The 14,332-nt window shown below is 32.4% G+C and overlaps 2 protein-coding genes across 2 annotated transcripts in view; one reads left to right on the top strand and one right to left on the bottom strand.

The window, feature by feature from the left end:
- LOC111055916 (tyrosine-protein kinase hopscotch) overlaps positions 1 to 14,090 on the bottom strand; it is a 65,792-nt gene extending 51,702 nt beyond the window's left edge. The window contains exons 1-6 of the mRNA XM_022343226.2: positions 13,985 to 14,090; positions 12,165 to 13,000; positions 11,024 to 11,277; positions 10,043 to 10,162; positions 9,168 to 9,325; positions 6,980 to 7,102 (exon numbers count right to left, since the gene is read on the bottom strand). Of these exons, the coding sequence (XP_022198918.2) occupies positions 6,980 to 7,102; positions 9,168 to 9,325; positions 10,043 to 10,162; positions 11,024 to 11,277; positions 12,165 to 12,890 (1,381 nt within the window). The 5' untranslated portion in view covers positions 12,891 to 13,000; positions 13,985 to 14,090. The remainder of the gene's footprint in view (positions 1 to 6,979; positions 7,103 to 9,167; positions 9,326 to 10,042; positions 10,163 to 11,023; positions 11,278 to 12,164; positions 13,001 to 13,984) is intronic.
- LOC111044905 overlaps positions 1 to 14,332 on the top strand; it is a 336,821-nt gene that overhangs the window by 190,203 nt on the left and 132,286 nt on the right. The gene's annotated exons all lie outside the window — the stretch shown is intronic.

The raw sequence follows: 14,332 nt of genomic DNA, 5'->3' as shown, positions 1-14,332 counted from the left end.
TTTTGACTTTTATTACCATAATTAAGTATTTTCATATTGGAATTTATATCTGTAAAATTATAGCCTGAATCTACTTAGTGTTCAGCAAATGCCGACTTTTGTGTATAATTTTTAGATTTTAGTGCTTGGATAAGTTCTCGAAACCTGATATGGAAATTTCTACCCGTTTTTTCGATATAGAATTTGTTGCAATCACTACATTCAAGTTCATAGATTCCAGATTTTTTAAACTTATCTTGCTGTACATTTAAATTTGTTTCCTTTTTTATCAGTTTGAATGCATTATTTGTTGTTCTATAACCTAAAATGAATTTATTTTTTGTGAAGGTTTTTCTTATAACTCTATTAAATATTGTGTTATATGGACACAAATGTATTCTTTATTTCCTACATTTCCTTGATTATTTTAAGTTCTATTCTGTATTACTTTTTCTTTTTGTTTGTAGATAATTCTATCAATAGTTTTGGTATTATATCCATTTTGTTATTGCCATATATTTTATAATTTTCTTCTCTTTTCTGTAATTATCTTTTGACATGGGAATATTTATTAGCCTGTATATGATTGAATTGAAAGTTGAAATTTTTGTTTGCCAAGGATGATTTGAGTCTCTAGGAATTATACAATCTGTATGTGTAGGTTTTTTATAAATGCTAAAATCATGTTTGTTATCTTTCATACTAATCATTAAATCAAGAAAATTTATTTCATGTTCTTGAGCTTCCATCGTAAATTTTATAGAAGGTGCTATTGAATTTAAATATAATTCAAAATCTTCATGTGTTTTATCTTCATTATTATATAGACATATTATATCATCAACATATCTGTGCCAAAAAATTATATTTTTCTTTAGGACTATTATAATTTATTATTTTAGATTTTTTCAAATTGTTACCATTTAGATGTATAAGTCAGAATCCCTCTGGGCGTATTTTTGTGTTCTACAATCTGAGATCCGGTAGAGCGCTCTATCTCATATAGATTTCCAGGTACAGCTGACAACAATGCTCCTTGTATTGTGAAAACACCTCATTTTCAGCTTCAACCATCATCACCAACTACATTGTCCTCACATTGATATTTCGCACAATGACATAAGTTCATGAGATTATGTTCTATGAGAACCAACCGTTAGATGTACTTTATTTCAGTATTTCCTAGTAGAAAGTGCTACTAGAGGCGCGCTTGAGGACACCTCGAGGATCAAAAATTCAAAAATTTATAGCTTTTGACACAATGCTCAGATTTCATCGTACTACACTTCATTCTTCTCGGCTCGTCAAGGCGGTCCAAAATCATGCATAATCAGTCAAATTCGGTCGAAAAATGGAAAATTTATTGTTGAGTGTACTTAAGCCCATATTCCAATACAAAGAAAATGGCCAATTTCTATATTCAAAGCTGCATGTCGTGTGACTCTCGATCAATTATTGTATTTTTTGTTTAATATTATACTTAATTCTGAATAAGATTAATGTCTTTTGATTCTTACTTACTATAGAGAATCAAGTATGTTAATTTTATTTTAAATTTAATTTAGTTTTATGATTTGAAGTTTTTGAGTTTTCCTTTTTTCCCAATTTCCATTAACCCTATACCCTATTAATCACCCTTAGACCATCTAATACCTCATACTCCTTTTTAAATCTCTTTTCTGTGTAGGGCTACTTGTAATATAAATATAAAGAAAAATAAAAATCTCAGTACCCTTTTTGAAATATTTTATGACAATATGTTTTGGACATGTATACCATTTTCAAGTAATAAGAAGTAAATAAATAAATATTGCTGGAAGATTCTTATTTTAATCATATTTATGTTAGTGTATTCATATGTTTTTTATGAGCTAGGACTGTAAATTTTGGGTTTAAATTTGCATGATTCTATCAAAAATGGGGTTATTTGTGTCTAATTGGATTAAGTTTATTATTTTATCTCAGTTTAATTTTGCCGCTTTATAAATATGAAATTCTTCTTTGACATTCAGTTTTTGACTTTTATTACCATAATTAAGTATTTTCATATTGGAATTTATATCTGTAAAATTATAGCCTGAATCTACTTAGTGTTCAGCAAATGCCGACTTTTGTGTATAATTTTTAGATTTTAGTGCTTGGATAAGTTCTCGAAACCTGATATGGAAATTTCTACCCGTTTTTTCGATATAGAATTTGTTGCAATCACTACATTCAAGTTCATAGATTCCAGATTTTTTAAACTTATCTTGCTGTACATTTAAATTTGTTTCCTTTTTTATCAGTTTGAATGCATTATTTGTTGTTCTATAACCTAAAATGAATTTATTTTTTGTGAAGGTTTTTCTTATAACTCTATTAAATATTGTGTTATATGGACACAAATGTATTCTTTATTTCCTACATTTCCTTGATTATTTTAAGTTCTATTCTGTATTACTTTTTCTTTTTGTTTGTAGATAATTCTATCAATAGTTTTGGTATTATATCCATTTTGTTATTGCCATATATTTTATAATTTTCTTCTCTTTTCTGTAATTATCTTTTGACATGGGAATATTTATTAGCCTGTATATGATTGAATTGAAAGTTGAAATTTTTGTTTGCCAAGGATGATTTGAGTCTCTAGGAATTATACAATCTGTATGTGTAGGTTTTTTATAAATGCTAAAATCATGTTTGTTATCTTTCATACTAATCATTAAATCAAGAAAATTTATTTCATGTTCTTGAGCTTCCATCGTAAATTTTATAGAAGGTGCTATTGAATTTAAATATAATTCAAAATCTTCATGTGTTTTATCTTCATTATTATATAGACATATTATATCATCAACATATCTGTGCCAATAAATTATATTTTTCTTTAGGATTATTATAATTTATTATTTTAGATTTTTTCAAATTGTTCATTTATATGTTAGCAAGATAACCTGATAAAGGAGATCCCACTGCCAAACCTTCCTTTTGTTTGTAATTTTTCTCATTGAATTTGAAATAATTTTGATCTACACATACTGTTATCAATGCTATTAGATCTTCTATTTCATCATTATTTATACTATTATCTATCAAATTTTGTTTCAGAATTCTAATTGTTTCATCTGTTGGAATACTAGTGTACATGTTGGTTACATCAAATGATAGGAAAATAGCATCAGTTGGAATTTTTATATCTTTAATTTTTGAACTAAATGATATGTGTTTTTTATGCTATGGTTTTCTTCCATTATTGTCTTTTGAGGTAGAATTTTAATCAAATATTTGCAAACTTTATATGCAGGAGCATTACGATAATTTACTACTGGCCTTATTGGTATTCCAATCTTATGTATTTTTGGTTGGCCTCTAAACATTGGAGATAAAGGATTTATCATCTTCATTTTGAATTGTTCTGCTCTGGAGATTGATTTACATTTAGATATGATATTATTAATATTTTTACTATATTCAAGAGTTGGATCTTTTGTTAAATTTTCAAATTTGTTATCTCTAATGAATTTCTCTACTTTATCATTATAATCGGTTTGTTTTATGATAACTGTAGTAATTCCTTTGTCTGCTTTTGTGACAATGGCATCCTCATTCTTTAATTTATTTGAAATGGATTCCACCAGTTCCATATCTTCTTTGGATCTTTCAAAAATTTTATTTTTACTTGTATTATTTCCTTTATCAATTGCATTTATGAAATTTGTTCCTAATACGTTTATATATATAACATATGGATATATATGCAATAACAAATGGATATAATATCAATACTATTGATAGAATGATTAACAAACAAAAAGGAAAATTAATACAGAATAGAACTCAAAATAATCAAGAAAATGTAGGAAATAAAGAATATATTTTTGTGTTCCATATAACACAATCTATATATATAAAAGCGAAATGGCACTCACTCACTGACTGACTGACTCACTCACTCACTCACTCACCCACTCGCAGAACTAAAAATCTACCGGACCAAAAACGTTCAAATTTGGTAGGTATGTTCAGTTGGCCCTTTGGAGGCGCACTAAGAAATCTTTTGGCAATATTTTAACTCTAAGGGTGGTTTTTAAGGATTTAAAGTTCGTCTTTTAGCATGTATATTCTTCTTATTATCTGAATTATAATTGAAAAGAGACCATACCATATGTTAAAATAGAACTATAATCTCTTCGAAACAGTTGTTAACTGGGAACTAAATTAATAATTTTGTCAGGTTGGCATTAAGTTGAGTTGACTTTGTTAGGTTGGCACCAAGTTGAAGATTGAAATGCATTTATCGCGGAAAAATTGATTGGGCACTGCTACTTCAATCAGAGCTATTCCTGGTAATATTATATGACTAGCCGTCAGGCTCGCTTCGCTCGCCATATCCGTTTAGTCTGTACCCCAGACTGGATCGTCCTAACATATGATAAAAATGCTCAAATGAAAAATGCAGGCGAGCGAAGCGAGCCTGCTGATCTCATTCTTGGACAATCCAGTCGGGGGTCCAGGAGACGGAGCCTTCTGGCTAGACGGATATGGCGAGCGAAGCGAGCATGACGGCTAGTATTTAATAAAGCTATAAGAAAAACCTTTACAAAAAATAAATTCATTCTAGGTTATAGGACAACAAATAATAATGCATTCGAACTGATAACAAAGAAATCAAATTTAAATGTACAGCAAGATAAGTTTAAAAAATCTGGAATCTATGAACTTAAATGTAGTGATTGTGACAAATTCTATATCGGACAACGGGTAGAAATTTCCATATCAGGTTTCGAGAACATATCCAAGCACTAAAATCTAAAAATTATACACAAAAGTCGGCATTTGCTGAACACTTGATAGATTCAGGCCATAATTTTACAGATATAAATTCCAATATGAAAATACTTAATTATGGTAATAAAAGTCAAAAACTGAATGTCAAAGAAGAATTTCATATTTATAAAGCAGCAAAATTAAACAGAGAAAAAAAAACTTAATCCAATTAGACACCAATAACCCCATTTTTGATAATTTAAACCCAATAATTTTGGAGTCCTAGTTCATAAAAACATATGAATACACTAACATATGATCAAAATAAGAATCTTCCAGTAGTATTTATTTACTTCATATCACTTGAAAATGCCATAAATGTCCGAAACATGTTGTGATAGAATATTTCAAAAAAAGGGTACTGAGATTTTTATTTTCTTTATATTTAGTTAATATAGAACATAATCTACAGAGAGTACCTCTTCGAAACAGTTGTTAACTGGTAACTAAATTTTGTCAGGTTTGCATGAAGTTGAGTTGACAATGTTAGGTTGGCGCCAAGTTGAAGATTGAAATGCATTTATCGCGAAAAAATTTTTGTGCACTGCTACTTCAATCAGAGCTATTCCTGGGAATATTATATTACTGTCAGGCTCGCTTCGCTCGCCATATCCGTTTACCCAGACGTTTAGTCTGGACCCCCGACTGGATCGTCCTAACATATGATAAAAATATGATATAACATTTCAAATTTGGTAGGTGTGTTCAGTTGGCCCTTTAGAGGCGCAATAAGAACGGATTTGGAAAAATTTCCAAAGATACGCCCAAAATCTGCGTTTTTAGCGTTTTCTCAGATTTATCAAGAACAAATAAACAGAAAATGTTCAAATTTACTACAGAAGCTCAGCTGGGGTGCAATAATGTAGTGTAAGAAGGAATTTGAAATAACGCCAAAGATACGCCCAAAATTAGCGTTTTCTCAGCTTTTCAGCGTTTCCTCACCTTTTTCAATAAATAATTAATGGAAATATATTTAATAAAATTCAGTACACAGGTTTAGCTGAGGTGGAAGAATTTCGTTTGCCAAAGATACGCCGATATAGTAACAGGTGTTTTTCGAGATCAAATTGACATAATACGTTCAAATTCGGTACAGAGGTTCCGCTGAGGTCTATATGCAGGCGAGCGAAGCGAGCCCGCTGATCTCATTTTTGGACAATCCAGTCGGGGGTCCAGAGTTCGGTACAGAGGTTCCGCTGAGGTCTACATGCAGGCGAGCGAAGCGAGCCCGCTGATCTCATTTTTGGACGATCCAGTCGGGCGTCCAGGGGGCGGAGCCCCCTGGCTAGACGGATTTGGCAAGCATAGAGAGCCTAACGGCTAGTAAAGGTATATTCACACTACGTGCAGATTACGGGATCTCAAGTTTATAATAAGTTATAGGTAATTTGAATGAATTATGGCTTCTATGTTTTCCCTACCAATCTCCCTAAACCATATTTTGATGTGTTTTTAATACGCATAAGGTGAACAGTTATGGGCATTACGAAGAGTGGAAGGAATATTTCTGTATAAAATTTGTGCAATATAGTGACTGTTTGTTGTTGAGTTAGTTTTAATAAGTCTCGGAATTTCAATGCCAATGGAATTTGCTGAGCGTGTTGCGTGATTGTGATTTATTTTTTAAAACATATTACAGTATCACTGTTTACACGGATGAAAAGGAGTAAGCTTCTGACATACAGTTGTGGTCGGAGCTGTGCACGAAACTCTAATCTAATCTACAACCGTCCGTTCTCATCGATAGCTGAGACATAACTGAGAACAAAGATTTGTAGGCACCTGCGGTAAAATCTCTTAGGTTTAGCGGGACCAATTTTGTAATGCATTTTACTGAATAGAATGATTGATTGATTGAAAGCTATTTAATGTGTTGAATGTCATCATCAACATTATTCAACGTATAATGTTTTAATATTGGCAACATCCATATTTAAATAAAGCTTTGATGTTATCATCAACTTTATTCAACGTATAACTTATTCCACAAATAAAAATACTATATTTTCTATAAATTTCTAATACATTGAAGAAGATGAGTTACTTTAAATGATGAATGATTTGAATGTGTTGAATAATGTTATCATCAACTTTATTCAACGTATAACTTATTCCACAAATAAAAATACTATATTTTCTATAAATTTCTAATACATTGAAGAAGATGAGTAACTTTAAATGATGAATGATTTACCTTTGTAAACTTGTAGATGCTTCGTATTTATGCAATATGGCTGATTCAAATTCATACTGACATTGAAACCGAAAACGTCGACACACTCATCTACAGTCTTGCATAATAGTAGAGGTGAATCATCTGTAACAGAGCATCGGAAACCTTCAAATTAAAATCAGAATGGTTTAAAAATCAAAACTAATAAAATAATTCGTCAGATAATATATTATCTAATTGTTAAAAAAACTAATGAATATAGAAAACTGAGATAATGAGTACAATGCAACTGAATTTGATCAAATGGAACTAATGACTTGAAACTAATAAATATAGAAAACTGAGATTAATGAGTAAAATGCAACTGAATGTATCTGAATTTAGAAATTTGAAATACTACCAACATTAATTTCATACAAAAATTGAAATTTGACTTGAATTTATCAAGAGAAAAAATAATCAACCATTTGACTAGTATATATCACAATTAGAGGAGGGAACAGTTTTCGGCTCTGTTGTTCCTTACCCAATTATTCTTCACATTTGAAGAATGTATTAATGAGAGGAAACTCCATCTAAAGGAAATAATTTTCAAAAAAATCAATGTTTCTTAGATGGCAAGTTTTAAAGTTTTCATTATTATAAATAATGTTATTTTTTCCAAACCCACTTTTGTTTCATGAAATATTCAAATCAAAGAATAAACATACAGGAATAGTATTCTGTTAGGAATACTGCTGGGAAGCGCTATCAGTGTAACCATAGCATCCAGTGGTAGTATTCAAATTCGCGTTTGGAAAATTTATGAGTTTATACGGTGGCCCATAGAGCCCTATTACACAGTTATATGCTATAGTGAGATTCACGTTATAAAGTCAGCACATAATTAACATTGGTTTGTTATCTTTTTCTGTCAGACAAAACGGACAGCTGAAAGCAAAGGTGGAGTCGTATTGAATAGCTAAATCAAAATATGAGTGCCATTATAATGGAGAGAATATTTTCAGGAAATAGAGCATATCATAGCAACATGAAGCTTCTAAAGAACAGGCTCATCAGTAGAAGTACCAAACTTGATATTTATGAAACGCTTATAAGACCTGTGGCTTTGTATAAGTTATAAGTGGGTTATCTCAAAAGTAAGTTGCACTATTAAATAAAAAATATTATAACGCACAGAATTTGTTTAAGAGGTTATATTTGAGAAACTACATGTATCAGTTATTTTTCTACGTAATCTCCTTTAATTTCAATACATTTTTGGTATCGTGGTATAAGTTTTTTTTAATCCAGTGTCATACCATTCTGCCGCCAAACTAGTTAGCCATGTCTGAACTTCTTGTTTGAGATTTTCTTCGTTTTCAATGCGTCTTCCCCCAAGGTGTCGTTTCAGCTGTGGAAAGGGGGATCAGGGGAGTATGGTGGGTGTCCGAAAACATCCCATCCGAACCCTTCAAGCATTGTCTTGGACAATGTTCGGGATGCGTAAAGTCGTTGTTCGTCATGTGTTGTTGTTCTGCCTTCAATAATGATTGGCGCCAACGAGAAACCATTTACCTCAAAATAACGTTTTCACCGTACACACTGCACAACTCACGATGAATTTCAGTTGCATTTTTATTGTTTCTCGTTAAATAACGAATAATACTGCGTACTTCGCAATCGGCGATAGGAGTAAGTGGTAGCTCCATAGTGGTTTGATCGCAACTGACATGGCGGCCTCTCATAAGTCATGGCAGCCTCTTAGGAATTTCACAGTGCTATCACAACACCCAGACAAAAGTTCCCTGCGAACCCCAGACGTCTCCTGCCAACTACGCGGATATAAACAAATAGTGCAACTTACTTTTGAGATGTCCAGAGTAGTTACCTATGGCTCTGAATAATGGACTTTGACTAAGGAAGACAATCCCAATTCAAGTGTATTAGAAGGAAAGGTGCTTAGAAAAATAAGGATTTTTGGATTGACGAATAAAATGTATATTTGAAATAGAATTAATAAATATCATAATTATATATAAATCAACAATATTCATATCAGATCAGATATACCGGGATAACTTGAATCACAGTTAAGTTATCTACTATAGAAGGCAGTGGAAAAAGAAAAGTGGCAACACTGCTTCCTATAATTTTCATTGACTTTGTAACGTTAATCTCACTATAGTATATTCAAGTTGAATGATACAACAATAAATATGGTACATACCATACTCAGAAGGCGGTAAACACTCCTTGAGGACTATTGAACTATCAGGTTGCCTCAGACTTGCTATTAATAGCTTAATAGAAGGATAGCTCATGCCACCATCGAGTATGTAATCCTCGGGTCCTTTCATCTCTATTTTGTAAGAGGTGGGGTTTGGACTGCAAACAAAATCAACAATTTACAACTATAATCTTCACATCCAGAGAAATCAATTGTTAAATAGCCGAACATGGCTTCTCACAAATAATTTCACATTATAGAATAATAGTACAATAGGGTGTTTTGAAGCATTGCACGAAAAAATTAATTCATGGATTTTAATCGAGTATTAAGAAACTATAAAAAATACTGCAGTACATTTTATCCTACAGAAAGTCATCAGTATAACAATAAAAATATCAAAACAGCTTTCGGAACAAGAAAGGATAAGATATTCTCCACGTGAAAAACCTGCAAGTCTTTGTGAATTGACTTTGCTGTTCATCATTCTTTCTCCTCTTCTATCTTCCTATCAGCCTCCCTTGGCTAAACTCTTTTCTTTTTCCTGGTCCTCCAAGTTAGTGGCGGTTTGGCGTAGAGCATGAATCTCTACCCTGGTAAAAAATTCTTTTAGAAAAACCGTACGGCAGTCTTGGATATAACAGGTCCTGATACTCAGAATATAAGACAGGATCGCCAGAGATGGATGCGATTCTTTAGGGAGGCCAAGGCCCACACAGGGCTATAGTGTCATTAGTTATGGTATAGTATGTATAAAGTGAAATCGATGGTTAGATGAATATTGTACATTATTATTATTATTATAATTAGATGAATCTATTACAATTTTTAGTGTTGAATACAAAGAGACTAACATTGACATTTTTAAATGATACCTCTTATTTGTGCAGACATCCATGTAATAGGTATCATAAGCAGTTTCGCTCTCTCGTAAAATAAAGCAGCCTTCGGCGTTGTTTCTCTTTTCAGAAAGTTTTGCATATGAGAATTCGCCACTGAAAAGAAGAATGAACTGTTTTGAACAAATAATAAAATTTAAAATACTGAACATTATTAGATTGATCAAAGAAAATAATGTTTTTTGACTCAAGGGCCCTTGAAACGTATAGAAAACATGAAATTGAGGTACCTTAAATTTTTATGGAAAGCAAAAACTATCCTTAGCTATGGTAGTGAGTAGGGCAAGGAAAGTAATATTAGTTATAGATTGGATTGAATCATGAGAGAAGTTCAACATTTCAATATAATCTATCCAATGGCAATGATAAACTAGGTAACAAGGTCAATTTTTTACATTTAGCTTTCAAGATTTCAATTGGAAAACCTTCAATCTCCCGCTACTATATAATCAGATAATAAAACACCATAGATCTGTCGAAAAACGTCAAATATTGTGCACCTATTTTACAAATGTTTACCTAATATAATAACTTAAACCAATATGAATAGAATCTCGTTAGGACTTCAAATTATTTTTCCAGGCAATCAATCCTTAGTTGTCATACTCTTGTCATCAGTCTAAAGCTGGATTCACACGCTAAAGTGACAGTAAAAATATAATTGCCACGAGTTCTAATTGGACTATTCCCACTCAGCCTGGCAGAGTGAATATGAATAATACAATTAGAATCTATGGGAATTATATTTTCACTGTTCACTGTCACTGTTGTGTGAAATCCAGCTGAAGGCTGGGCTCACAGTGGAAACGTCAATGTCAGATCTGAAAAAATGCCAAAATCAATGTGGGATGACGGAACTGTAAGTGTAAATCACTGTGATTTACATTCAAATACTGTACTGTAATGACTGAAATACAAATTATTTGATAATTTAATGAGATTATATTGGCCACTTACCCGACAGGTCCATGACACTTGATAGCATTCAGACTTTGAAGGGACGGAGTTTGAAAATTGTTGCACAGATTGAAAGTCCAAATCACCATAAGTCGATAATAACCGTCAAGAAGACTCATGAAAGACAGAAACGATCTCTCGGTCTCAAATCTCAGGTAGATGGGTATTCCAGACTTTCTCGATATTTCGGCTTCGTAGCTCTTCATATTCACCGATATAAAGCATAGCTCTTCTATTGAACAAAGATGGTGGTACTGAAATAGAAGGCCAAAATGAGATCATTCGAATCAACAGAGGTAATAAACGACAAATAAAGTTTCACCATTCATCATCAAGAGCCGTAAAAATGAATATTGAATTATGCTTAGCGAAGCACTCTATGGCTACCTAGCGAAAATAGGAGTCATTGAGTCAGCTAAAGCTACTAGAATTTTTCTTAATGGTTCACCAAGGATTGCTTGACTGATCTAATTTGGATCTGATGTTGGCTTTATAATTCAGAAGCCCGGGTTCAAATTCCGGCCCGGGCAAAATATTTTTCTCGGTCCCGGCTGCCTAAAAAAATCGTTAGGTCATGTCATAGCCCCTGAAATCAGACCTGAGCCAACCAAGTCACCAAATATTATTGTCATTATTATTCTATTATTAGGATGAATAGCTAGAGTATGCAACTACGATATCGTAACGTTCCTCCAGGCATAGGTTCGTATCAAATTCCAAGCTTGTTCGTATCGCACTTATTTAGTTGGCCAAGCGCAAGGGACAATTTGTGTTTTTAGTTAAACTTAATTAATGTGGTACTCTCAAACAACATTTTACTTGATCTAGGAAAATTGAATTAGCAGCAATGAGTTTCAAACAAGACAGAAAGTAAACTTCTAGGTACAAGTGTGAAAATTCCATTAACAGATACAATTGAGTGACTGTTAAATTTTTCATAATCGACTAAATACATTAATTTAATTAAATTTTGTGGAATTTATATGAGATGGCTGACCTGTAAATATAGATTATGTAGTTTAAAACTTGATTTACATTTGTAGTAAATTTTATAAATTAGATTGCTTGTTTGTATTTTAATGGAAATAGAATTTATTTATTATTATTTTTGAAATGATAAAAAATGTAATGATCAACTTACTTCAGATTTGCCGTCATAACGACATCTCAAGCCAGGCTGGTCTCGGTGGTAGGGATCCACTTTGAGTGTAACTCTTCGTTCATTCTTGCCTGCGTCATCAATCAAAGCCTCGTACTGTTCGCACAAATAGTTCGGAGCCATGTCTTCAAAATTACTCAGATAGGCGCTCCGCACTCGATCCGAGTTATAGTTATGGTTGATTAGTGTAGTTAGGCTGTCGCGTATCAATTTCTTCACATGAAAATAGTGTCGCTTTTTGATTTCTTTCGGGATGAATTTCTTGTAATCATTTTCTATCTCATGCCTATTGTGCCCGGTCTCCACAATGACCCGATACATATCAGTGACTGCCAGCCCGACCAATTCGTCCTTGTACTTGTCATAGCTAATATCTGGCACCTTATTATCGATAATATCATTGCGCACCTGATGAAAGTAGTAATTATAAGCGTTTACATCCAACTTCCTTAGTGACTTGACCGGTGGCAGCTTGAATCTGATTCTTAGCTCGAACTCAGTTGTCTGAGACAACGCAAGAACAACTCCAGGACTGATGAATTCGTCCGCATTCCAGATCCTCAATGCAAAAATGTGTCTACAAATTGGTCCAATTTTCAGTTCTCTACAACATCTTATAAGAATATCCTCGGCAAATGTGCCATCCTTAATTTTGTAGATAAGTCTTTCGGGTTCCAACGGTGTATGTACAGTTACATACTTCTCCATGATGGATTGCCTACTCTGGACACATATCCAATTGGATAATCAATAAATTTCAATATCGTCCAGTTCAAATGTCTTGAAATAATACTTTAGATCAAGTGCTGCAAATTTATCTGTGGAAAAAATAATACCATCATGAATAATTTACATAATTTTGTTTTATTATGTACATAGTAATTTTGAAGTAATTTTTGTTGTGAAATAAACTTTTTTTTAATTTTAATGACTTTTTTCACTATGCAACAAATAAGTTTTGCAACAACCTGAAAATCTACCCACCTCAAAACAGCAGTTTATTGCTTTAGTCATTGGCTTGACCACAAGTCACAGAAACTGTGCAACTTACAAATGAATGGTATCAGAAAATTGTTATACGAGAATCTTATTAGTGTGCCATTGTATGGTATTGGTGATGGTGAGATGACCAGTTTCTTTGAATTGTTTTGATCATTGCATTTCTAGTGCCATCCTGATAAACTTTGTGTTTCAAGTATTAATTATTTCATTTTTTGAAGAAATCTATCAAGCATGAGAGAAGTCAACGATTAAACTGAATTGAACTAATCACAACAATGAGGAAAAATAGCTTCACAAAATTAACTAGGCGGAAAAGTGGTTTGTCATAATACTTAAATCCAAATTAAAAATATATATATTTAAACTACAATACTGTAACAGATCACCATACTACAAAAAAGGATGCTATCGAATATCACTGATATAAACAAATATATTTCTAGGTTTACTCAGGCTACTGCTCTCACTCCAAATTGCGTAAAAGCAAGATAGAAAGTTCAAGCTGACCTAGACTTTATTATTACTTAGGAGTCAAGACCTTAAATTAAAACATCAATGACTGCTAACATTACAAGTTGATTTTTAATAATTTAAATTAAGATTATTTAACACAGAACCAACAAGAACCAGTGGTACAGTATTGACACAGAGACCACAAATTATAGGTTAGAAGTTAGAAAATTATTGTTATAGATAAAAGAAGGCAAAACCTAAATAAATTGAAATGCTAATTGAAAATAATAATAAATATATGAATTATTATCATGTAAGATATATTCTTCACAAAAACCAAAACTTACCTATAGAATTAGAAAAATTAAAAATTCAAAAAATGCTCTCTGTAGCACTGTAGTGTCTATGTGAACGTAAGGACACAGAATATACAGAATGGAAACTTGTAATCAATCGCCTATCTAACCAATGCTTTTTACATGACGCCAATACTAAACACGTCACGTGAGCTTGGGAAGTTCCAATCCTGGTCTTCTGATTGGCTCGTAGCAGTGAACGAGATCAATTGATCCGGATCATTAAAGTGATCCGAACCTACCATCAATACTATTACAATCCGGCGCTTTCTAACAAGATGGCGGATTTTAGCGTCAGGGTACTAGCCAAGTTTCCATACTGTATGTAAACTGTTGCTA

This window comes from Nilaparvata lugens, chromosome 2 (assembly GCF_014356525.2).
Source record: "Nilaparvata lugens isolate BPH chromosome 2, ASM1435652v1, whole genome shotgun sequence".
In the NCBI taxonomy this organism is placed as follows: domain Eukaryota; kingdom Metazoa; phylum Arthropoda; class Insecta; order Hemiptera; family Delphacidae; genus Nilaparvata; species Nilaparvata lugens.
Note: the sequence above shows the minus strand (reverse complement) of the source record. Positions and strands in the feature narration are given on the sequence as shown.